This window comes from Mirounga angustirostris, unplaced genomic scaffold, assembly GCF_029215605.1.
Source record: "Mirounga angustirostris isolate CCGP_5_RB_7025 unplaced genomic scaffold, mMirAng1.0.hap1 SCAF_17, whole genome shotgun sequence".
Classification (NCBI taxonomy): domain Eukaryota; kingdom Metazoa; phylum Chordata; class Mammalia; order Carnivora; family Phocidae; genus Mirounga; species Mirounga angustirostris.
In genome coordinates this window covers 49,035,890-49,062,186 of record NW_026991725.1, presented here as the reverse complement: position 1 = coordinate 49,062,186, position 26,297 = coordinate 49,035,890, and the positions used below count along the sequence as shown (strand labels likewise).

Here is a 26,297-nt window from a genome sequence, read left to right as displayed (position 1 = left end):
AGGGAAGATGCTCCAGCCCGTGGTGCATTATGGACAACACCACTAACACTTGGGACCCGCTCATGGTATCCAAGGGTATCCCCAAAGTTGAGACCTTCTAGGGGAGAAGCCAAGGGGGTAAACATCGGAGTCACCACCCAATCCCTTAGAGGACCAAGGAAGGGAGGCTGAGCTTAGAAGGGCATGGGAGCCAAAGACGACAAATGAGCACCAACACAGGAGAAAGAACCGGAAATAGCAGCAGAATGCCTAAACCCCCATAGCCCAAGAGGTCACGTGTGTTGCATGTTGCCTGAGATTTGTGAACTCACACTTGAGAACGTGGACGTCTTTTGAAATCCGAGCACACGGGTCTACTGGCCTCCATATCGCCCTCCGGGGCCAAGTGGCTGGGTCCTCCTGCTTCATCATCTCAGCTTTTCCTATCTCAGAACTGTGGTTCAAAGCAGTCTTCCTCAGGGCACCTGGGTGGCTCAGTCGGTGAAAGTATCTATTGATTTCGGCTCAGGTCATGATCTCAGGGTCATGGGATCAAGCCCCATGTCAGGCTCCACGCTCAGCAGAGAGTCTGCTTGATATTCTCTCTCCCCTCTGCCCCTCCCCCTGCTCACACACTCTCTCCCCCAAAATAAATAAAATCTTAAAAAAAAAAAGGTGGTCTTTCTCACTAGGGAAAAAAGGGACTTCATCTTCCTTCTTAAGGAAAAAAATAAAAGTAGCAGAGACATACCAATGAGTCACGCAATATGTATGAAGGAAAACTTAATTTTTGGAGTCGGATATCTCATACAAATGGTTCCCATCAGAGGAAATATTTCTAGAAAACAGACCAAGTACAGACCCAGGGTTGGGCGTGGCAGCTTCCCAGTAAGAAGTGACAGGATATTTGTCAGAACAGCTACCGAGGATCGAATAAAGCTTGAGGAAACGGGACAGTCGACCACCGGGGCGTGGAGACAGATTCAGACTCTTGGGCCTCGTAAGTACGAGCCCTCCAGACAGAGAGACCTGAGGGGACTCCTGTTTCTTTAGAAAAGAGCAAAGTCATTTTATTTAAAATGTCAGAAACAACTCAAGTCCCTACTTTGATATCGACAGCAAGGAGCCAAGCCAACATAGCAGGAAACGAACAAGATCACTGGTTGGGGTGCCTGGCTGGCCCAGGCAAACTGTTGATCTCAGGGTTGTTGAGTTCGAGTCTCACGCTGGGTGCAGAGATGACTTAAAAATAAAATCTTTCGGAAAAAAAAAAAAAAAGATCGGTCATTAAACGTGAATAACTCAGACAGCCATTTGTATGGTTCACCAATGGGCTTTTATTAAAATTGTACATAGATCTCAGACTTAATTTTTTTTTTAAAAAGAATTTCCTCTATGCCTAAGTATCAAAATAGTTCTCTTTTTTAAATACCTTGAAAAACAGTAACATAATTATTTTGCTATATATTAAATATCTTCCTACACTCTCAATCATTTCTGTTCCATCTCTCCTAGAATCCTACTTGAAGGTCACTACCATGTTTTTTTGGCATCTTGAAGGCTTTATCCCAGAGACGCATTAGAGATTTGAGAAAGGTAAGCAATGGCAAGAACTGATTTGATGTCGAAGACTCTTATTTCCGAGGCTTCCCTGCAGAGTTATATGCTGTCAGGCTGGGCCGCATCCGAATCTCTCTCGAGTGTAGGTACTCAGGCTGAGGAATTTAGGGAAATAAATCCGTTCTTGCCCTGAAAGGGTAATGTTGACTCAACAGCACCATCTTGCGGCCAACAAGTATAAAAGCACCCAAAGGTACAGGACGGTATTCGGACATGCTGTGTTGAAGATCTAGAGGTGGGGACCAAAAACAAAAATTTTTTTTTTTTTTTTTCAGGGTCACAAGACAACTGGCTTCTAGAAAGCCCACGCTCGACACAACACAAGCTTCTTCCAGCTGCCCCGTCTCGAGGATCACCAGCCTCGCGCGGGACTTGAACACACACCATCAGAAACTGGACTCGGGTAACGTTTTCTTCCGGCTTAAGGAAAGAGTGTGGTATTTCACCTTCTGCAAGGTGCCAAACGGAGTGTGGTCCCCGGGAACCGTCCTCTGTGGCGGGCCCAGGGCACCGGCCCTCGTGGGCCTGCCGGCTTTGCGAGGGAGGCGGAGAGAGCTGGGGGCTGACCAGACGTCCCTCTCCTGGAGGTTGGCGGGGGCCCTGGCCAGGCTCTCTCGGATCTGGAAGGAAGGAGAGGAGCCTCGGGCGTGCTCATCCATAGCCGGGCTCAGCCTGCTGCCCACCAGGGACCCTGGGGACGCCCGGAGGGCCACCTCCGCCTTGTCATGCTTGGTCTCCTTCTTCCAAAACACAGATCTCAGAAGGGTGAGGGTCCCCTGTGGGAATCTGTCTGTCTCAGGGTCTCTGGCCTCCACACTGGCCCTCATCCTGGCCAAGGTATTCTGGCGCTTGTCTGCGCTGTTTCTAGATAATGCCGCGGCGCCCAGGGGCTCCTTGGCCGGGGAGGGTGCCCCGTCGCAGCTCCCTGCCAGGCCACTTCCCTCGCAGTTCGCGGTCTTCTGGCCCTCAGGCTGAGCTCGTCTGTCAGTCCCTGCTGAGGGCATCATGGCGAGGGGCAGGTCAAACTGTTTGGGGAGCCTGATCTCCTGACTTGCATGCTCCTTGGCTTTCCTCGCTGCGTTTAGACCATCTGGGACTCCAGGGGCGGCACAGTGGCTGGGGTGGCCCGAGGGGCAGGGCACTCTGGCCAGCGCTCTCTCGGTGGCTTGCCCACCACCTTCCCCCTTAGCAGAGCCAGTGGCATCTGACTCCACGTCCTCGCCAGCAGCGCCCGTCAACAGTGGCACGATGGACTGGCTCGTGGATCGGGGTCTCCGCCTGGATTCCAAATACTCCACCAGTTCGACAGACGCACCCACTGGTTTCTCCCGGGGTCTGAAAGACCATCGGAGGGGCATGGTCTTGAAGGCCCCCTGCTTGGCTCTGGAAGGGGTCGGTTCTTTCATGCTGATGCTTCGGCCTCGTACGCCCCGCACCAGAGGCCTGGACTCCAACCCTCCTGAAAGAGACACCAAGAGCATCAGTGCCCAAGTATCCCTCCAGGTGCAATGAGGGACTACAGTGATGCCTGTCATCTAGCAGACATTGATCAAGCATCCCTGATGCATCAGGCAGTACCATGCTGGGCGTCGATGACACAGCAGTGAGCAGGACCCTGAGGTTCTAGCGCTCGGTGCATCGATGTGTGCACCCTCTGTCCCACGGAATCCATTTACATATTCAAAGCCACAGGGCAAGCCAGTGTCAAAAAAGGGAGCTACATGCCCGGACAGCACAGGCTGCTGAGAAAGCCCGGTCTCAGAGGCATCTCGCCCTAAGGCGGAGCATCATTTTCATTTATATTTAAATATTTGCATGAAGCAGAATGCTCAGCAAAAGCCCCTCCTTTTCTGGGTCAAATTAGGTGCTTCTATCTTTCAAACCCAAGAATCTCAGATATCCTACCCTGGGCTAAAAAATAAATAAATCGTGCATTTAATTTTATCAGATCTGTGCCATTTATGTCTCCACTGTGTTTCGCGACACCTGCCTATGGTTGGAAAGACATTTCTGACATGTAATGTGAAATGAGAGACTCTAGAAAAACAGTGTAATCCCACCTGCAAAAATATATACACGTGTGTGTGTGATGCATGCATGTGAAGACGTACAAACAAGTATGGAGCAATAAATACTAAAGTGACAAGACGTCGAGGGGGCCACGGGATGCTGTGTGTGACTGATTTTCTTCTTAATTCTTTCCTAAATCTTAACGTTTCTAAAGGGCATACGCACATAACATGGCTGTGTATTTCTTTTTAAGACACAGCCATGAAAACAATTCCATTTATGATGGCATCAAAAAGGATAAAATACTCAGGAATTAACTGAGGAGGTGAAAGACTTGTTTAACACTACAAACATTAATAAGAATGAAATTAAAGATGACAGAAATGGAAAGACATCCCATGTTCATGGATTGGAAGGCTTAATATTGCTAAAATGACATTACCCAAAGCGATCGATCTACAGCTTCAGCGCAATCCCTATCAAAATCCCAATGGGGATTTTTTGCAGAGATAGAAAAATCCATCCTAAAATTCATATGGAATCTCAAGCGACCTCCACAGCCAGTCACAAAAAGACAAATACTGCAGGATTCCCCTGCATGCGTGAAGAACTCAGAGTGGTCAAAACCAGAGGCAGAAGTATACAGGTGGTGGCCAGGGGCTCGGGGAAGGGGAGAGCATGGTGTTATTGTGAAATGGGCGGAGCCTTTCAGATTTACAAGATGAAAAGAGTTACAGGGATGGATGGTGGCAATGACCGGGCATACCACCACTGAAACGTGCACTTAAAAATGGTCAAAATGGGGTGCCTGGGTTGCTCAGTCGTTAAGCGGCTGCCTTCGGCTCAGGTCATGATGCCAGGGTCCTGGGATTGAACCCTGCATCGGGCTCCCTGCTTGGCAGGAAGCCTGCTTCTCCCTCTGCCGCTCACCCTGCTTGTGCACCTCTTTCTCTGACAAATAAATAAATAAATAAAATCTTAAAAAAAAAAAAAAGGTCAAAATTATAGACTTCGTTATGTGTTTTTAACATAATAAAAGCAAAAAAGAAAAGCAACTCACAGTCATCAGTCACTGTACCATTATACTGCCTTGATGTGTAAGATGCCTATCATCGCGGAGGGAAAAAAATCCTTCCCCCATCGAACCACACAGTGCAAGGACAGTCCCGTGCATTTAGACAAAGACCTGATGTCAGCCACACAGCCTTTCGTCCACAGACGACACTCTCATTGGTGAGTATGAGAACAACCCTCCTCCTCCTCCATAAAACACCTGTCAGCAGCAGAGCCAACTGGGATGAGCTAGATGCAGAGGGACCTGGGGCTCTCAGGGGACGGGCGACAGCTCGGGGCGTGCCGGCCGGGGAAGTGGGGCGCACCATCAGCCAGGCTCCCGGGGAAGAGGTGACTGGAAGGCAGTGGCCAATGCCCACCGGTGCCCCGAGGGGTCTGCCAACATCTCAGAGGTTCCTGGGGACTTTTACCTGCCCCGGATCATTCTGGCAGTTTTTAATCATTTTTTTTCACTACTTGGTACTGTTGTCCTTAAAGCATTTCCTTAGATCAGTCAGCAAGAGATACAACGTCACCCAAAATATTTTGCAGCTTCACTTTCGATGGGCCCTGTCATTCCCCCATCAGGGTCCCATCCCTTGGGGGAGAAGCAATGCGCTGGGGTCTCAGACACACACACACGGCGTAGGTTTTTTTTTCCCCTCTCGTCCGCAACCCTGGGCAGGGCAGAAAGCGAAGCTTTTATTCAGAGGACAAAGCTGTGACTTTCAGCTTTCCAGAACGAGAGGGCACAGCCTGCAGCCTGGCAGGTGGCTTGGCAGCGCGTCCCCTCTTCCCGGATGAAAGGCCCGGGGCCTGGCCCACATCACCCCCGCAGCTCCCTTGCACGGGGACTGCAGATGCCCACGCAAGCCCTTCCTCCCCTTTCTCCCGACGGCAGCGGGGGGAGGCAAGGTGGGCATGGTGCATGGACAGAAGGGACGAGAAAGAGCCCGCACTGAAGCTGTGCTTTCTGCTCACAGAGCTCTCCCTTCTGGGGGAGGGGAGGGTGCGCCCCCTGATCCTCCCGGGGCGGTGGGGGGGGGTGGTCCTGGAGGCTGGGAGCCAGAGGCAGAGGTGGCCTTCAGAGATGCCCGAGCGAGGGTTACTTCCTGCCCTGGAATCGGTGGCCTTGCTCACGCTCAGTCGGCTTGAGAAGCGGGAAGCGCCTAGAGCCTTAAGCCCCACGGAGGACGTAAGTAGTTCAGGTCTTCCTGAAGGTTATATCAGCCCCAGAGCCTGCATGATGGTCTTCCCAGGTCCTGCAAGGCCTCCTAACACAGACGGCAGCTGGACAGCTTGGGGTCACAGCCCCCACCCACACCATGGCTCTGGAAATGGCAGATGCTACCCTGAGAAATGTCCCATCTGTTCCTCCGTGACTTTGTATCCTCGGCTAATGAAATCAGGTGTCACTCTGACCTCACGATGTGTGCTGTGAGCAGGGGCAGCCTCCGCCCCCCCCCCCCCCGCCCCCGGCCATCCTTAGTCTGCCTGGAACAGGACCAGCCGCCTGGTCCACTGGTCTCAGTCTGTCCAAGGGTTTTCACTGTGCCTCTTACAGCCACCCACGGACGCATTCAAGGGACACGCAATGAGAGCCTGCTGGGTGCCAAGGACAGTTTTCGGTTCTGGGGATACAGCTGTGGAAAAAACACCAAGTGCCTGTCTCCGTGGGAGTTTGCCAGAAAGCAGCAATATTTGCTACCGTGGAATGTAGTGCTGAGAGCTATGACAAAGAATGAGGGGGTACAGCGGGGTCAACGACTGAGAAGTGAGGACAGACCTGAGTGAAAGGGAGGAGGAAGCCGTGTGGAGATTGGGGGGGAAACCAGCCTGCCTGCCAGCAGAGGGAGCAGCATGTGCAAAGGCCCTGTGGCATTAGTGAGCCCAGTGGGTCAGGGCAGCAGCAAAGAGACCACCATGGCTGTACCCAAGGGAGAAAAGGCTCCCCGCCAGGGGTCTCCATCTTCTGAGCCCCCATCTATATTTGGAGACATCTCTGTCTCTAGGTGCAGAGGACAACCTGGGGCAAGCCGTCCTCTGGTCCCCTAGAGGGTAAGGACAAGCTACATGGCTGAGCCAAGCCTTGTCTGCCTCCGAGGCCAAGTCAGCAGCATAAGGCTGGTGAAGGGGAAAGGGCTGCCTCAGGGGTCAAGGCCCCAGCCCCTTCCATCACTCCAAGAATCGCCTCCACTCAGGAGGCTGTGGAGGGGAAGCCCCAATGGGCAAAAACAGAAAAAAACAACACACAGAAGGGGGTCTGGGAGTCAGAGAGTAAGAACCAACAGAACCATCAGAACGGGGCCCTAATGAAACAGAGCCACTGGAAGGAACAGACAAAAAGAGAAGCTCGGGGCACCTGAGTGGCTCAGTCGTTAAGCATCTGTCTTCGGTTCAGGTCATGGTCCCAGGGTCCTGGGATCGAGCCCCACATCGGGCTCCCTGCTCAGCGGGGAGTCTGCTTCTCCCTCTCCCACTCCCCCTGCTTGTGTTCCCTCTCTCGCTGTCTCTCTCTGTCAAATAAATAAATAAAATCTTAAAAAAAAAAGAGAGAGAGAGGCTCTTGGGGAGATTCAAGTATAGAACAAAAGAGGGCTGAAACAATTTCTAGGTTTTACGATGCAGTAAATGCATGGAAGGGGCAAAGGGTCACTGTTGAGACTCAACTCAGTGGCCAAAAATATAAAGGGAAAGCAGCATCTCATGCCTTAGAGCAAAATGACAAAGAGAAATCACAGGGAAAAGCTAGAAGATCCGGAGAATGGATCCAGGGGACCCGCCAGGCAAATAACAGAGGAGTTTGAAAAGTCAGACAATAATTAAACAAACAAAAGAACAATTTCCCTAAAGAAAAGCCTGTGTCTGCAGACGGACAGGCTCTGGGGGTTCTAGGTAGTGTATGAACAGAAACGCAGACCTAGGCATATACTGGTGGAATTTCTAAATTCCAAGGTCAACGACAGAATCTCAAAGGCTTCCAGCCAGAAAGAACAAGTGATTCTCACGTAGAGGAAAGGAAAAAAAAAAAAGGCTGCTCACCTGCAAGCCTGGGGCCCGGCGGACCGTGGGAAAACATCTAGAGACACTGGAGAGGGAAGAATTCAAATCCAGGAGTCCTCCAGCGAGCCAAGCTGCGACTCATGCCCCGGCCACAAAAAATATTTGTGCCTCCACAGAAGAAGGAGTGTCACCCATCCCTGGAAAGAACTCTGACCAAACACTAAAGATTCAGGACCCAGACCTCACGACAGAGGGGGAGAGAAAGAAGACAGATGCGGTGGCCCAGCAGAGCCTGCCACCCGTGTACCATGCACCCGCCTCGGGGGCAGATGGTCTCAGGATGGGGAATACAAAGTGATGTTAGCGTGTGTGGGATCCGCAAAGGTACAGCGCTCACAGCCTGAAACCGAGGGCTGAAGCGTCTCAGAGAATCTAAGAACTGGGGATTGAAATGGAGGAGGGCGGTTCCTAAAACAGAGGAAACACGTGCAAGCATTTCAAAGCACTCACTTTGGAGGGGGGTGGAATGACGTGGAAGCATTATTAGTCTCATCTCACTGCGGGGAATGAAATACCACGACTCACAGAATAACATGACCTGGCTTCTCATAGCCGCAGAACAGGAAAATGCATTTGATCGTACACACTGCGAAGGATAAAGGGACAACTGACAAGATGGAAAAGCAGGGCAGAACTTCCAGACAGACAAAGGAAAAAAGGAACAAAGAGCAACATGATCAACTCAGCAAAAATAAGGAAAAAAGAAAAACGAAAACAGTAATAAAAATGAAACAAAATCAAGTTTATGGTTCTTACAATAAATATGAATGGACCAGGCGCACCTGGGTGGCTCAGTCGTTAAGCATCTGCCTTGGCCCCAGGTCATGATCCCAGGGTCTTGGGATGGAGCCCCACTGTCTCTGCGCAGCAGGGGGTCTGCTTTTCCCTCTCCCTCCCCTGCCACTCCCCCTGCTTGTGCGCTCTCTCTCTGTTAAATGAATAAAATCTTGGGCGCCTGGGTGGCTCGGTTGGTTAAGCGACTGCCTTCGGCTCAGGTCATGATCCTGGAGTCCTGGGATCGAGTCCCGCATCGGGCTCCCTGCTCAGCAGGGAGTCTGCTTCTCCCTCTGACCCTCCCCCCTCTCATGTGCTTGCTCTCTCTCAAATAAATAAAATGTTAAAATATATATGTATGGATGGACTGAATGCTCCCCTTTAAGGCAGGCTCTCAATTTTTGACATTAAAAAAATAACAAAAAAATAAAAAGTAAAACTGCAACAGTGTTTACTGGAAACCACTTAAAATTAACCCTAAAGGAAAAATTCATGAAGCAAAAGATAATAGCAAAATTATACCAGGCAAATGCAAACAAAAAGGGGGGAAGGGGGAAGTGACTAATCTTGAACAAGGCAGAATTTTCTTTTTTAGAATTTATTTATTTACTATTTTAGAGAGAGAGCATGAGCAGAGGGAAGGACAGAGGGGGAGGAGAGAGAGACTCTAAAACAGACTCTCCACTGAGCATGGAGCCGGATGTGGGGCTCGATCCCATGACCCTGACATCCTGACTTGAGCCAAAATCAAGAGTCGACACTTAACCGACTGAGTCACCCAGGCGCCCCCTTAACAAAGTAGAATTTAAGATGAAAATCATTAAGCAAGATAAAGAGCCGCATTATAACGAGAACAGACAATTTATAGTCATCAGCTTACAGATACCTGTTAACAAGGCAGCAAACAATATAAAGCAGAAATGATTAAAGTCCCTGGCATACTTGATGAAAAATATGGCCATACAGGAAGGTTGCAATAGACCTCCTTTCTAGCCAGGCAGTCCTTGATAAAGTCAATTTAAAGACAAAGTGAACTGAATCCAAAAATCAACTCACCTCATTTAATAGTTACAACACAAAGCTCGTATCCCTCCAATAGACAAAATAGGCATTACTTCATGTGTACGCACAGAACACTGACAAAATAATAATTGTGTACTTAACTTGGTCACAAAAAAGGGAACGCTTTTTGAAAACCACATTCTTGGATCACAATCCACAAAATTAGAAAGAATTAAAGGGAGACCCCCGCCAAATCGTAAGTGCTTGAAACTCCCGGATAACCTTCAAAATGGAAATAAAAACCAGAAATAAGGGTGCCTGGGTGGCTCAGTTGGTTGGGCGACTGCCTTTGGCTCAGGTCATGATCCTGGAGTCCCAGGATCAAGTCCCGCATCGGGCTCCCTGCTCAGCAGGGGGTCTGCTTCGTCCTCTGACCCTATCCCCTCTCATGTGTTCTCTCTCTCTCATTCTCTCTCTCTCAAATAAATAAATAAAAAATCTTAAAAAAACAAAAACAAAAAAACAGAAATAACCCAGTCTCTGGAACTGGTAAAGCACTGATAAAGTGAAAAACAAAGCCTCCAAGGCCCAATAAAAACCACAGAGAAAATTTACCATCAGAAGCACATCTGCCGAAAAGATGAAGTCCCAGGGCCCCTTTATGGATTGGGGGTGGGGGTGGGGGGACAGTCATTGGTTTTCACAGGCTCTTGCTTTTTTTAATAAAAGTTGCAAAAGGTGTTTTTATATCCTCCTTCTCGAGGAGCTTCTCCCTATACTCGTCCCCAATGACAGAAGTTGCAGTCCCCACAAAACTTGGATCCATCCCTGTTGGTTAAAATGCCTTTAGGGGCGCCTGGGTGGCTCAGTGGGTTAAGCGTCGGCCTTCGGCTCGGGTCATAATCCTGGGATCCTGGTATCGAGTCCTGCGTCGGGCTCCCTGCTCGGCGGGGAGCCTGCCTCTCCCTCTCCCTCTGCCACTTCCCCTGCTTGTGCTCTCTGGCCCTCTCTATCTCTCTGTCAAATAAATAAAATCTTAAAAAAATAAAATTAAAATAAAATAAAATAATATGCCTTTAGAATTCTAATAGCATAGCTACCGGAAGGATGGAGCTCCCCAGGTGCCCATGTTTCTCTCCAGAGAACTAGAGTACTCCTTTTGACGATGACAAAATTCTCCCCCAAACCCACAGGGACAGGGCGTGGTACCAACCACCACTGAAACCTATGTGCTGGAGTCGGAGCTTGCCCAGGCCAGAAAATAAAAAAACGAGGCTGGATTTTTTTCAACCGTCTCAACAGGTTCCAAAATCCCACCACCATTTCAGTCAAACCTCAAGTGGGGACGCTCCCTTTGGAAGCAAGGCCCTTGCTGAGGCCACATGGAATAAACTCGATTTTAGAATTTATACCTAGCAGCATGGAGCCAGGATGCCGGCAGCCAGAGGGAGCTGGGGGGGTGGTCTACGTGCAGCCCTGCCCCTTTCCAAGGTGGTGAGCTGGCGACTGGTGGCTTCCAAGGCTCAGCTTTCTCATTTCACCCTCCTGGAGATGCTGATGACTGGCTGAGATAGGACTATTCTTCAATATTACTGCCCTCCGCTACCCTAGCCCTGTCTCTCGGGGGAGTTCTCGAACGCTGGGCCTGACCTTTGTCTGGGTACCATGTTGAGAAGTTGGGCCATCTTTTGAAGTTGCCTCCCTGGGGGAGTGAGGGGGTGGGTGTGCAATGCATTTGTCCCCGGGAGAAGGGAGAAGTGAGAAGTGGCCCGAGGCCCCACGCCACTGGGCAGAACCGGGACGGGTTTCTGAGCTCGCCCGAGGCTCACGCTGATGGGGATGGACAGGCTTGGGAAAGAATGCCTTTTCTGTTCGCCAGGCGCCACCTTAAATGTGCATCATGAGAGGGAAGAGGAATGCTCAGACTGGGTGAGTCAGAACATAATGCATTAAACCATTTGCCTCCCCAGAAACGCATTCTAAGGAAATTTGACAAATGTCAAATGCACGTAGGGGCGCTCCTATCAGTATTAGGTCTAAACGGGAAATATGGGGAACCAACATGCCAAACCTTGAGCAACAGTTAACCGAACTGTGATACCTAAACCACTATCCACCAGGGGGTAGGATTCAACGCTGCTCTAAAACCACCTGGAGCTTTAAGATTACACTATCACATTTATTCACTTGCAAATATGTAACCAGAGTCCGCTACACACACAAGGGACTGTGTGGGCCACTCTGATACAATGATGACCTGAACCATAGAGAAGTCAAGGCCGAGCAATAAACACACTCGAAGTGTTTCCCTCGATGATCAAGCCAACCTTTCCCAGGTCAGCCTCAGATCAGTTTCAGAACCCACGGAGAGAAGGAGGTGGTTCTCCCCACCCCCACCCATCGTACTTTCTTTCTTTCCCAGATCCCTGCTTTTGGTTTTTATGGACCATAGTCAACAGTCAACAGTCAACAGATAACAACAACGTTTGTCTGTCTCTCTCTCGCTCATGGACACTTAAACTTCTGTGCAGAGAACTTTATGTGTCCCAGTTGTTTGAGGGTGTTAGAAGTTGGAATACCACTCCCTCTGGAAAGGAGGGAGACAGTGATGCTGGAGAGAGACACCAGGGGGGAGGGGAGGGCCTGGAACTTTCTGTCTTCATCTGGGTGATAGTTACAGGAGTGTGTACGTGTTATGATAATTCATTAGACATTTGTGATGAATGCACTTTGTTGTATGTATGTCATACTTCCATTAAAAAAAAAAAAAATCTTATTTTAGCAACGAATTCAGGAGCTAACAGAAACATGGAAACTGTAAGTAACCAGAGCGTGCTGCCACTTTCTGAGGGAAGGAAGACACAGCCTGAATGACAGGCACGCACGCGCACATTCGCAGTTTTTCCAGAAAGACTCTGCTTTTGTAGGTATCCCCTGGCTCTCCTGCCCTGTTGTCGCTTTTCCCTCTGCAGAGGGGATCATCTGAATCCTAACTGGCTCATCTGGACGCTAACGTGCTCTACCTTGGTGTTCCTCGGCGGCTACTGCGTCTTTACCTGCAGCTCTGGATGGAGCCCGTGACCCACCGGCCCGTCTTCAGCCCGGTGTCTCCTCCACCTGTCACCGCGGCTTCCGTGCTCTCCAAGCACATGCAGGGGCAGGTCCCCTGGGGTGACCCTCCAGCCCGATGGCCGCTCACCCACCCTCCACAGTGCATGACACCGCTGGGCCACTGGCTTCCTGCAAGGGCGTCCGTTTGTGTGTCCGTGAGCCACAGGTAGCTGGTGTTCTTGCTCCCTCCCCAGGGGCCGCCCCGTGCTTTCTTGGCTGGCCTCTCTGTCTGCTCAGTCGCCTGATGTGGGGGGAGCTGCAGGGCTTGGGGGCAGGCTCTCCTCTTTTCTGTCTTCCCAGTTTCCCTGGGCTTTCGACGCCATCCACGTGCTGACGGCTCTCAACTATTTACCTCCTCTCCTTGGTTATCATCTCGACTCGGATGTCTTACAGGAGTGTCTCCAAATGACCGTGTTGAAAAATGTTTTGGTTTCCCTCCAAAACTGACCTTACTCGACCTGCAGTCCTGGCCACCTAGTTAGACGCTCAGCAAAGAGTCCTCCCTGAGGGCGCCTGGGGTGGCTCAGTTGGTTGGGCGACTGCCTTCGGCTCAGGTCATGATCCCGGAGTCCCGGGATCGAGTCCCACGTCGGGATCCCTGCTCAGCAGGGAGTCTGCTTCTCCCTCTGACCCTCTTCCCTCTCGTGCTCTCTGTCTCTCATTCTCTCTCTCTCTCTCAAATAAATAAACAAAATCTTAAAAAAAAAAAAAAAAAGAGTCCTCCCTGACTCCCCTCCTCCCCAGCAACAAATCCCGCGAGCTCTAGCTTCAAAGGCACCCAGAATCTGACCACCTCCTGCCCAGCACTCGAGTGCCTACGTTACTCTCTGGCTGGGACAACCACCGTCAGCCCTCCACCTGGCCTCCCACCCTTGTTCCCGCCCCCTGTGATGAGGACATCTAACAGGGCGGGGCGCCCTCTGCCAGGCAAATTTGTCCTTCTGATGATCTACCTCTTCCCCCTCGTCCCTGCTTCTCATCACGCCATCATCTGCATTGATTCATTCACGCGTCATGCTGCCCGTTAGACAGAAAGCTCCAGGGAGCCGAGAGGGAATGCACCTGCAGCTGGAGGGCGGGGGACGGGGGGCGGAGCTGAGGGCCGGTCACAGAAGACTGGCACTTTACACCCAAAGCCGCGAAGTACCAGCACTTTCAGAAAGCTGAGGAGTAATGGTCGTCACAGAAAAGGAAAATCAAAGCAGGCAATCTGACCGACGCGAAAGGACGTACCCTTTTCCTGATCAGAGAGGCTGGTGGTGAGGATGGGAGGGTCCGGCTCCTGGGGCCGGGAGGGGCCGGGGCTGGAGCTCCAGGACAGCAGGCTTCCCCTGGCACTGCTGTGATCGCTCTCCAGCCGAAGGAGCCAGTGATCGGAGAAGGAGGAACTGGTAGAGCCTGCAGGGAAGCACACAGAGGAGGCTGGACCCAGCCTCACCCGGTCGGGGTCCCCGGAGGAGCCTCTCGCGGCCAGACTCCCACCCCCGAGGCCCTGGGACTGCAGAACCAGAGCAGAGGGACATAAACAAAAGTTGGGACCAGAGGAGAAACCCCACAACGGCTTCACTACGTGACCAAGTGAAAACGTAGGGAAAGGCATTCGGGCACAGAGAGGTCAGCGCGTTGACAAGTACTGAAACGCGTCTCCTGGCGTTAACTTGCCACGACTCCGGTTTTCTAAATAGGCTATGTTTTTCATTCATTCATTCTGTGTCCTACAAAAAGCCACAGGCTTCATTGGGGTTGATTTAGACCTCTTGGGGCATTGTGGTTTAATTTGGCCACCTTCCAATAATTTTTAGGAAGAAAATAGGAGTATTAAAAAAAAAAATAAGGGGCGCCTGGGTGGCTCAGTTGGTTAAGCGACTGCCTTCGGCTCAGGTCATGATCCTGGAGTCCCGGGATCGAGTCCCGCATCGGGCTCCCTGCTCGGCAGGGAGTCTGCTTCTCCCTCTGACCCTCCTCCCTCTCATGCTCTCTGTCTTTCATTCTCTCTCTCTCTCAAATAAATAAATAAAATCTTAAAAAAAAAAAAATAAGCTCTCTCATTCCAAAGATAAGGATAGGATTGTGAGTGAAATACATCACATAAGAAGGTCAACTTTGACCCCCCCGCCTTTTTTTTTTCCCCCCTCCAGACTTCCAAGTTTGAGGCTGTTTAGTGAACATGTTACTGGGTACGGTCAAGCCGCTAAGTTTCCTACTGAGGCCACGCATCCCTAACCACCACCCCGCCCTTCCTAACAGGATGAACGCAGGTGTGTGCACAAATGTAATTAAAGTCTGGCTCAAGGGGCGCCCGGGTGGCTCAGTCGGTGGAGCATCCGACTCTTGGTTTCGGCTCGGGTTACGCTCTCAGGGTCGTGAGCTGGGGCCCCGCGTCGGGCTCGGCTCTCGGCGCAGGGGTCTGCTTGGGATTCTCTCCTGCCCCTCCCACTCATGCTCTCTCTGTCTGTGTCTCTAAATATAAAGAAATAAACCTTCTAAGAATATTTTAAGTCTGGCTTGATGAGAGACCGGAAAACTGAAATCCCCAAACCGCCAAGAGTCCCCTGCTACACAGTATTATTCCTTTCCCCTTCTTGGGTTTCACCGTGTCCATCACCCAAACCTACGAACGGGACACTCGCCTGTCGTACCCAAATCTCCGCGCTGCAGGAAGAGCTCCCCGTTCCAGATCACATGCCTCCTCTCCTGGTCCCTGTCGTTCGATTGAGTACCTTCCAGCTCCCCTCCCCTTACTGAGAGGTAGCACCTACCTCTCAGGGAGCTGCTGGCTGACCAGAGAGGGATGCTGTTCCGTTTCTGATAAAATAGGATGTAAGCCCCGCGGCTATTGACCTCATCCTCTGGGAGCGGCTCTACCGTGCTGTCGTCGTAACTATACCACTGGCCATCCAAAGAGTTCCGGCAGTAGGCTGCAAAGGTCCAAACCCCAAGTGTCAATTACTGGAGGCCCCCCGCTCCCCCCCGAAAAAAACCCCAGAAAGGCGTTTCTCACGAACAGAGCTGAAAAATGGACGTATTTGTAACAGAATGAGAAAAATTGGTCCATTCCTGGCCAGAACTGCATTTTGCAGAATCAGAAAGATCAATCCGTTTCGCTCCCCGAGGCTTATTGCTAAGTGTGCTGTGACTTTAGCTGAGCCCTTATGTGGTGGCCCTTACTCAGGCAAAATCTCCAATAACAGGGAGCCCTGAGTTACTTAGCCAGACAATAATGTCAACGTTCACATGGCTCCTTGAGAAGTTTCGAAATGCACATCTCTGATTCAGTGTGTGATAAAAACAAACTCATTTGGGATTATGCTGTGCTTCTTTCCTGCCTAAGAACCGAAGCCAAACGTTTAACGAAAAGACCATAAATAAGGTTCTCACCACCTTCTAAGCAATTGTGACAAAATACTCTCCTTTCCCTCCACATCTCAGTGAATGGTGCCATAACCCACTAGCCCCGAGTCAGCCCACTTTTCTGTAATGAGCCACAGAGCAAATATCTTAGACTTTACAGGTCACGTATGGCCACAGACGATCTCTGACATAGATTCTCCTTGTTCTTTTTTTTTTAACATCCGTTTAAAATGTAAAAACCATTTTTAAGTCGTGGGCTGTACAGAAACAGGTGCCGGACTGGATCTGGCCCGCGGGCCAGTTTGCTGAGCCCTGGGCTACTCCAGATCAGGCACCTAGGGGCTCATCTTTGCTCTTCCCTGCCCCGCACCCCCCCGCCCCGGCCATGCCCCAGTCCAAATGCCGGTCTTCCTGATTCTACTTATGCATCTCAAATACCTTGATTGTCCCCTCTGGAGTCCCAGCCAACACCATCTCTCACTTGAGCCCCAGAAATTTCCCCGAACTGGAATTCCAACTTCCACCCTTGCTCCCTTCTACCTGGTTTCCATAGAGGAGAGCTACACCCTCAATGTGTGAACTAGACTATGTCTTCAGCGCTCTGCCTAAAGCCTTTCACTGGCTTCCCGTTACCCTTTGGAAAAAATGCAAACTCTCATCCATGGCCTCCATGTAGTACTCACCTCTCCAGCCTCATCCGTGTTACTTAGCCCTGGGTCACTATACTTCCGCCATGACAGGCTTTCATCATTTCTTAAACACACCAAACTCTGCCCCAGGGCTTTTGCACATGCTAGTAGCGCTTCCCATCATGGTCCTCCTCCCATTATTCACCCGGCTAGTTCCTTTAGCTCTCGGCGTACAGGCGCCATCCTCAGAGAGAGAGGCCTTATCTCTAGCACAGACACGGTCAGTCGAATACCCTTTATAATGCCAGGCAGTGAACGAGCTAAAGCAACAAGCATCATGTCACTGTGTGTGTCCCCATGAGGCCAGCACTCCCGTCTGTCTTGCTCATCACAGAAGCTCTGGCACCGCACACAGAGTCTACACAGAAGGGGTACTTGCCCCCGCCCCCCGTTCTCTGGCAGGTGCCTGGTGTATGATGAGGGGTGTGCACATGCCCAGGGCCCGAGGGAGCTCGGCATTCCCGGGGCAGCTTGAAGCTCGGGCCACGGACACGACGCATGACCACGGCAGCCACGAGCCGAGAGGCAAGGCTCACCTGTGTAATGCCCACCTTGCAGACTGCCGTGGTGGTTGCAGACGGCATATAGGTCGTATAGGAAGTCCAGTGGGTAGCCGGCGGGCAGGCAGGCCGGGGGCTTCCAGGGGGGCCAGGGGCCCGTCACAGGCGGGGGGCTGGTGCTTCTCTGGGCCACGTGGGGAGCCATGTTGAGGCCAGAGAGCGGGAACTTCACCAGTGTGGACAGCTTGTTCCTTCTCTCGCCCACTTGACAGAACCTCTTGAGGTGGATGATGAGGATGTCCGGCAGGGTCCACAGGCTCAGCTTCACCATGCCCTGCTGGAGGGCCTTGCAGTGCGGACACTTCCACGCATCGTCCTGAGCCAGCTGGAAAGGAAGCCACGGGGACCGTGAGCCGGCCCGGCCCGATGCACCGTGGCCAACCCACCAGTCCCGGCCCGGGGGCGTGGACCCTCCGGGCACCACCTGCTCCTCCTTGGTGTAGAACTGAAAACACTCGTCCAAGGTACAGCTGTGCTGCTGGTGGGCCCACCGCTGCCGCCACACGCTGTCCGCATCCTGCACCCGCTCCTCCTGGAGGCTCCCGAACAGGCTGCGAGGAGAGGGGACCACGGGCGTCGGGGCTTCTCGCCGCCAGGGGGGCTCCCACCTGGACTCCGCACAGCACGCGGGTGGGAAGGCATCCACCAGGGGAGGCAAAGCTGCCCCGCCCGGCGCCTCGGCCGCACTCGGGCTCCCGGGAATCCCGCTCTCGCCCACCAGCTCCCGGAGGGACCCCGCGCTCGGCCGATCCGCCTCGGCTTCCTCGTCCAGCGCGGGGCCCGGGACCTCACAGGGGACTCGTGAACGCTTGCTGGACTGAACGGGGTCCTTTTTACAAAGTAGGGCCACGTGCACTTGGGGTGACAGGCACAGCCACGCTGAGCGCCTGAGAGCGTGGACTCGAACCAGACAGCCTGGGTTCGAATCCGGGCTCCGGCACGCGAACGAGCTGCGGGACACTGAGCAATCGGGTAACCTCTCTGTGCCTCGGTTTCCACAGCTGGAAACTGTGGATTATGGTAGTGCCAACCTCACGGGGCGGGACCAAGAGGAAATACACCGCATCTATGCGGAGCGCTCAGAGCCGGGAGCGGGTCGGCGTCACCTAAGTGGTTACTACTCTTACCACCACCGCTCCTCACAGTCATGGTCATGGTCACGGTCACTACTGTTTACATACAGACACTTGTCATTAGGGTCTCTCAGATGCAGGGCCCATATGGGATCAAGGACGTGTGCATACTGCCTTAGGCATGTCGGGGGACCCCGGGCACGGGAAGATTTATTTGCACAGGCAGGCCCCAGTCTCCTCCGCGGGAGCCCCAATCTGTTGAACTCACCGCTCCTTGGCACAGATGTCCCACTCCACGGCCAGTTTGACGTGGGGGGGGCCCCCCGGCCTCCTGAGGTGCAGAGCCCTGAGGGGAGAGAACACGGAGCCCATCAGAAAGCACGGGGTCTCCTTCCCACAGCTCCGCCCCCAGGCCCGGGGCCGATGTCCCGAACACAAGTGCCCGAACTAAGGGTGAACTAGGGGTAAACCAAGGCCGGGCGGGCAGACGCGTGACCAGAAGGGCCGTGGCCTGGGGGAGGCCTTCCTTCAGCGTGGTCCACTTTCCAGGGCTTCTCAAACTACCTACGACGAAAGACCCGTTTGTTGATCGGTTTCTAAACCACTACAGACGGATCCTTTGGCAAAATACAATAAAAATAATGGGGGGGACAAAATAAAAGTCCAATTTAAAAATTATTATAATTTTAGATTATAGATAATTTAATATGTATCTATATACTGTAGATAATATATATTCATCATATTTTCAATTGCTCTGTCCTTTTGTCTTAACACACCTCAGTGCTTCCTCTCAAGTTCTGTCATGGGCCAGGGACAATGAGTGGTCAGGTGGGCATCAGTCTGTGGAACTCACTTGGAAGCCAGAGTCCCGTGAGGGGGGCCCCTTTCAGAGCTCCCCAAACCCCTGTGCTCCCCTTTCCCGTTAGACCAAAGCAGGATGAGCCAAAGTTTCTCCAGCTTCCCTAACTCTGTAAAGCAGCTCCCAAGCAAGAAGGGTGCTTAGAAACTTTGGGCTTATGCCCTACTCTGCTGGTTCCTGGTTTTTAAAAAGGAGAGGGGTCCTTCCTTACTATGATCCTGACACCTAGTCGGATTCTGACACCAATTCCAGTGTGGGCTTTCTGTCAACACCACCAAGCAATCAACTCAATTCCAGCATCATCTACCAGAAGACTAGCATCAGATTCCCACAGGTGAAGGGCTCCGTCCTACAGGACTGCCCCCTCCCACTTTAGACACCAACCGCAAGTCTGGGTTGTCATCTGGGCGTTCTGACCCCCTGGCTGCAGACGGGAGGCTCCAGGGCCCCCTCCTTGGGTTTGATGAATTTGCTAGAGCAGCTCACAGAACTCAGAGAAACATTTCACTTGCTAGATCGCCAGTTTATTACGAAAGGATGTAACTCATGAATAGCCGGATGGAAGAGAGGCAGAGGGTGATGTGTGTGAGAAGGTTGCAGAGCTTCCATGCCCTCTGTGTGCCCACCACCGGCCCTCCCAGCACCTCTGAGTGTTCACCCACCTGGAAGCTCCCCAAACCTGCCCTTCTGGGTTTTTATGGAGGCTTCATTATACAGGCATGATTGAATTGATTAATCAATCTCCAGCCCCTCTCCCTCCCCTGAGGTCTTCGGGTAGGAAGGAGAGTTCCAACCTTTATCCCACAGTTGGTTCCCCTGGCAACCTGGCCCCATCCTTAGGTTCTTTCCAAAAATGACCTCGTTAATGTAAACTCGGGTGTGGCTGAAAGGGGCTTGTTAGGGAGAATAAGGCACCTTTATCACGTATCACTAAAAGCATTCCAAGGGTCTTACGAGCTCTGTGCCACAAGACCAAAGACATATTTCTTATTATAAATCAGAATTATCACACCTCTGTTAAGGATTCACTCGGCTTTGGCTGGCTCAGTCAGAAAAATCAGAGATGTTTATTGACAATTTTGTGTCTGTGGGGAAAATGACCAAAAGTACTAGACAGTTTATAGAGCAAAACCACCTCTCAGATACTTTGCTGCTCATGTGCATTGCTCGGCAGGGCCGTGCAAGGTGAAAGCCGTGGGGTGGGGGGGATGGGGGGCACACTGGCATTACCCCTCAATCACAGACACAGTGTTCTACAGCTTGAACCAAAGACTCCGTGGCAGAATTCTCCCCTACCCCAGACGGGACGGTCAGGCTAAATTCGGCAGCATGAGCTCACTGAACCAATTTGGGTTTCTCGGTCAGACTGAAGTGGGTTCAGATTCAGGCTGGGCCATCAGCTACCTAAGTAGGAGCAAGTTAGTGGACCCCAAGTGGCTCTGTTGGTTAAGGGTCTGCCTTTGGTTCAAGTCATGATCTCGGGGTCCTGGGATTGAGCCCCGCTTCAGGATCCCTGCTCAACGGGGAGCCTGCTTCTTCTTCTCCCTCTGCCCCTTCCCTCTGCTCATGCTCTCACTATTAAATAAATTAAAAAAAAAAAATATGAGCAAGTTAACTCATCTCTGGGAACTTCAGTGTCCCCTCATCTTCGAGATGGCCATCACAGCCCCTCTCTAGACATAAGGGCTGAAAGCACAGAATGTGTCTAAGGATCTAACATACCAGGAGGTGAGTAACCGGGAGTAGATAGGATGATAATCAACGTACGGACACAGAACCTCCAAGGACTCCAGTCAAAATACAGTGACACCTCTTCTCTTACCAAATCTGGAATGTGCCCCCTTACCTGTCCACTGCCCAGTGACAGAGGGGATGGCTGTCCTGTGGGGATAAGTAGCCGCAGGCCAGAGAAAGCCCCACAACCCGGACGGAGAACAGAGATCCCGGGTTCTGACGAGACATCAAACAGAGACAGTGGGTCAGCATCGTGTTGACTGCACTGAGACTCTCAAGGGCAAATAAGTTAGTCAAAGACTGTCCTCCTTTTTGTTGATGGTGTATTTTGAGTATGCCCTTAAAAAAAATTAGTATTCAGGGGCGCCTGGGTGGCTCAGTTGGTTAAGTGACTGCCTTCAGCTCAGGTCATGATCCCAGGGTCCTGGGATCGAGCCCCACATCGGGCTCCTGGCTCCGCGAGAAGCCCGCTTCTCCCTCTCCCTCTCCCCCTGCTTGTGTTCCTGCTCTCGCTGTCTCTGTCTCTGTCAAATAAATAAATAAAATCTTTAAAAAAAAAAAATTAGTATTCAAAACCTGCAGATATAAAGATCTTTTTTTTTTTTTTTTTTTTAACAAGATGCACACTAGGGGCGCCTGAGTGGCTCAGTCGGTGAAGCGGCCGACTCTTGATTTTGGCTCAGGTCGTGATCTCAGGGTCAATGGGATCGAGCCCCGCGTCGGGCTCCGCACTAGGCATGGAGCCCGCTTGAAATTCTCTCTTCCTCCCTCTGCCCCTCCTCCCTCTAAAAAAAGATACATGCTACACCTTTTAGCATAGCAATCTAACACGTTTAACATATTAAATTAATAGATAATTTACCTGACTTTAAGATGATTATCATCATCACCAAATGGCCAAAATGAGGCGAGTATCTAAAAGAAAGCTAGTGTCTACTTTACATACCAAATGCTTCAGAAGTATTTATATGCTTCAAACAACAACAACAACAACAAAATAAGCCACATAAGGAAATACTACCTATGTTTTCATTCTAAGATGTATGTTTTTTTTCATATTCTAACACTTCTGAAGTTGGAAGGGAGCCTTAAATGGCGTCATTCACAACAGTCAAAATGTGGAAACAACCCAAGTGTCCATCAACAGGTGAGTGGATAAACACAATGGGGTCTACACACACAATGGAGTATTTATTATTCAGCCTTAAAAAGGAAGGAAGTTCTGACATGTGCCCCAGCGTGTGTGGACCTTGGAAATACTCCACACCAGACACAGAAGGACAAACACCGTATGATTCTGCTTCATGAGATACCTACAGCAGGCAAATGCATCAGGACAAAAAGTGGGATGGGGGTGATCAGAGGCCAAGGGCTGGGGGATGGGGAGTTTGGTTAAACGGGCACAGAGTTTTCGTAGGGATGCTGAAAATTTGGGGTAAGGATGTGGTGATGGTTTTACAACATCATGACTATAACTAACGTACACTAACGAATGGCTAAAATCAATGTTGTGTATATTTTACCACCATTAAAAATAATCAATAGAGCCTCCAAGTAAAATAAATACAGTCCCTTTTTTTTTTTAAGATTTATTTATTCATCTGAGAGAGAGAGAGAAAGCGTGTGAGTGCCTGGCGGGGAGGGGCAGAGGGAGAGGGAGAGGGAGAAAGAATCTCAAGCAGACTCCGCGCTGAGCATGGAGCCCACGTGGGGGTCGATCTCACGACCCCGAGCCGAAACCAAGAATCAAACGCTTAACCCACCCAGGCGCCCTGCAAATACAGTTCTTAAAATAGTCACTGATTACCTCCCCGAGCAGGAAGGAGCATGAATTATGAAGAAGTTAGCTTAAATTAGAAAAACAATGAAATTTCCTTGCAAACTCTGACGATGATAAAAGGTAGACACACATCTACTTACAAAGCACTGGTGAACTATATAGGTTGAATTCAGACAGGGGAGGAGGGGGAGGGCACTGGAATTCCAGGAAAGAGCAACAGTGTGTGGGCACGACCCAGCACAACCTCAAACAGCCATGACCCCTCTTCTGGCTGTGACAGCTCGCATGTGCGGGGAGCAAGGGGACACTGGTAAGGTGAATTGGAACCCAGTTGCCTTGAGTGTGAAGTCCAGGGTCCATGCCCGATTGGACCATAACCACACTCCGGTTGACCTACAGCTTCAACAAAGACAAAAGCAGTGGTGGGAAGCAAGCTGCCTCCAGAAGCTTGGATCCAGGGGTGGCCACGGAAGGGTGTACTTCCTAAGGAGACCGTTTCTTAAATCTGGGGGCGGCGAGGTGGCGGTGGAGGGCGGGGGGCGGGAGGGGCTTTTTTCCTAACTGAGCCTTGCTGTTTGGAGAGCAACATGATCAACACAATCAAGACACCAATACCGCATGCAGGCAGCTTACCCCGTCTGCACACAAAGCGAGTTTACAACGTGACCACAGAAATGTCTCGGCAGTGATAAATCTCCGTTTTTCAGAATTCAAACAAACTCAATCTGTCTAGCAAATTGGTCATTTTTGGAAGACATTCTCCTGTCTTCCATTCTTAGCTAGGAAAATTCCTTTTAGGGCCTTCACTACTTTTCATCTCTTCAGCTCCAGGTTGAGAATTGTGAATGCGTTCAAATCATGACCATAGCGAGCCAGGATTTTATATGGTACTTAAAGCATTATGGGTTAAATGGGTGGGCTATCCTAGGAACCCCACAACCATTTATAACACCTTCCTCCTACAAAAAATCAGGCCACACATTGCCCAATGAGTCTGCAGAAAAGCATCCCTGACCCGCGGGAGGTTGCCTCTATTAGAATTTTGCTGGCCCCACTGGTTGCCTTATGGGTTTCTGCAAACCTATTGACCAGAGAGGTGCAGAGGCAGGCGTACATGTGTGATCAGGTGGAGAATAGGGACGGCTGAGTTCAACGTTCACATAAAAGTGGTTTCATCCACTTGCAAGGATCAGGAGCACAAGGTCTGCAGAAGGCTAGAGCTATTATTACAAGATATTCTGACCTATTTAGAGAGAAGTCAGAGGCTCTAATTTGGACACCACGGGGAAAAAAAATCCTTTAGAGATAGAGGTTGGTACGAATGTAGAGAAGGTGTTTGACAAAATGTTATTTCATGTACTTCCTGAATCAAACGTACGGTCTTCCCCGAGCAGGCAGGAGCATGAATTATGAAGAAATCACCTCTGACAAGTTCTCCCGTAGGGAAGCAAAATTCTGGGGCTCCTGACCTGTCCCCCAAAATGTCAACATCTTCCGAACCATCGGAATGGTTTCTGCTACTCTAAGGGCCAAAAGGAATGGTTTTAGCGTGTGTTGTGTTTATCTGTTAACTACCAACCTGAGAATAAATAAAGGAGCAAGGCAAAAAGGTGTTTTGCCTCAAGTTTTTAATCTCCGTTTTTTAAAAAACCGGACAATTTTTTTTTCTAATATCTAGATGTTCGCATTTGGACATAAACACCCATTTTCATTTTCCACAGAAGTTAGGCCTCAAGTCCCCTGAAATTTTGGATGCAAACGTGTAAGTTACAATTTATTGTAATACACCACGCTCCAGGAAGAACCACAGATAAGCCATAAATATAGAAAATAGAGAAGAGGGCGCCTGGGTGGCTCAGTTGGTTAAGCGACTGCCTTCGGCTCAGGTCATGATCCTGGAGTCCCTGGATCGAGTCCCGCATCGGGCTCCCTGCTTGGCAGGAAGCCTGCTTCTCCCTCTGACCCTCCCCCCTCTCATGTGCTCTCTCTCTCTCTCATTCTCTCTGTCTCAAATAAATAAATAAAATCTTAAAAAAAAAAAAAGAAAAGAAAATAGAGAAGAACAGTGTAAATGCTATCCCAGTGGTGTTTTTTTTTTTTTTTGCAAAAAGCAGTTTTATACGGCAATGTGAACACTCTCATTAACAGCAAATGCCCATCTATCCCGAGCTCCTCCTAGATCCCTACCCCCTCTCCATCCCCCACAACACACATACTACACACACGCACACATACACACTGACCTGGATGGGGGCCTCACTCTTCAGGACACAGCGGACCTTACTGAGAATGCACTCTTGCAGCTGGACCCAGGAAATGGCTCTGTCTTCCCTTAGCAGGAAAGGTGGCCCAAACCTGAACGATTCAAGGGCAGCAGGTTAGCTCAGCAAAGGAAAGACCAACACCACTCAACAATCATGAGCGTTTGCTCTGCTCAGGAGCACGTCTCCACTGAGTACGGGTTGAGCACCAAGCACGGTTCGAGAATGCCCATCAGAGACCCTCACTGCAGACGGACACACTGCGATATATGCAGAGGTCCAGAAATGCAAAGCCAGAGAGAGGCATGGTGGTCAAAACAGACGGCTGCAAACGATCAGCCAGCTGGGGAGACTCTCTTCCCCACAACAAGGTAAGAGAACTTTGTAGCCAGAGGAAAGCGAGGCAGGGATTAATCCAGAGGGAAGCCGGTCCGGCGGACGCTCTGGTTATGTGCATCAGTATTCTCGGGAGAATGTTTTCCATGACCCAAGCTGATGAACGCACTGCGGTGAGCCTACACTGCCCGGATCGCCAGCACAGTCCCGGCTCAGCCACGGGTACCACGGGACGAATCACCAACCACTGATGTCCCGTGGTTGCACCACACAAGGTTCTACGAAGAGCCAATGGGAGTATGAATGTGACGCTGCTGAATAAACTTTGCTGAAAGCCAGCACGAACCTGAGCTGGTGTGTCTGGAACAGCAAAGGGACCGTGTTGTCCACGGTCGGTTTATTCACCTTATCCTCTACTGTCAGGCATTCAGATTGTTTCTGATCTTTTAATTTTAACAGTGCTTGCTTATAGCAGGAGCTCTATATGTCCGTGTGCAACACCTTTGTCTGCACATGACTGTTTTTTTTTTTTAATTATTTTTTTTTATTTGCAAGAGAGAGAATGAGAGAGAGCACGAGAGGGAGGAGGGTCAGAGGGAGAAGCAGACTCCCTGCTGAGCAGGGAGCCTGACGCGGGACTCGATCCCGGGACTCCAGGATCATGACCTGAGCCGAAGGCAGTCGCTTAACCAACTGAGCCACCCAGGTGCCCCCAATGCATTTGCTTTTTTTTTTTTATTATTTGAGAGAGAGAGCATGAGAGGAGGGAGGGTCAGAGGGAGAAGCAGACTCCCTGCTGAGCAGGGAGCCCGATGTGGGACTCGATCCCGGGATTCCAGGATCATGACCTGAGCCGAAGGCAGTCGCTTAACCGACTGAGCCACCCAGGCGCCCCTTTTTTAAAAGATTTTATTTATTTATTTGAGAGAGAGAGAATGAGAGAGAGAGCATGAGAGGGGTTAGGGTCAGAGGGAGAAGCAGACTCCCTGCTGAGCAGGGAGCCCAATGCGGGACTCGATCCCGGGACTCCAGGATCATG

General features: G+C 50.8%; 1 protein-coding gene across 2 annotated transcripts in view; it reads right to left on the bottom strand.

The window, feature by feature from the left end:
- Positions 1 to 1,304: 1,304 nt before the first annotated feature.
- Positions 1,305 to 26,297, bottom strand: part of USP43 (ubiquitin specific peptidase 43) — a 54,416-nt gene continuing 29,423 nt past the window's right edge. The window contains exons 8-15 of one of the 2 annotated variants that reach the window (XM_045888159.2): positions 24,905 to 25,016; positions 20,994 to 21,097; positions 18,554 to 18,631; positions 17,637 to 17,763; positions 17,189 to 17,537; positions 15,372 to 15,530; positions 13,846 to 14,010; positions 1,305 to 3,058 (exon numbers count right to left, since the gene is read on the bottom strand). In XM_045888159.2, coding sequence (XP_045744115.1) covers positions 1,986 to 3,058; positions 13,846 to 14,010; positions 15,372 to 15,530; positions 17,189 to 17,537; positions 17,637 to 17,763; positions 18,554 to 18,631; positions 20,994 to 21,097; positions 24,905 to 25,016 — 2,167 coding nt within the window. In that variant the 3' untranslated portion in view covers positions 1,305 to 1,985. The remainder of the gene's footprint in view (positions 3,059 to 13,845; positions 14,011 to 15,371; positions 15,531 to 17,188; positions 17,538 to 17,636; positions 17,764 to 18,553; positions 18,632 to 20,993; positions 21,098 to 24,904; positions 25,017 to 26,297) is intronic. The other variant, XM_045888160.2, reaches the window with a different exon arrangement.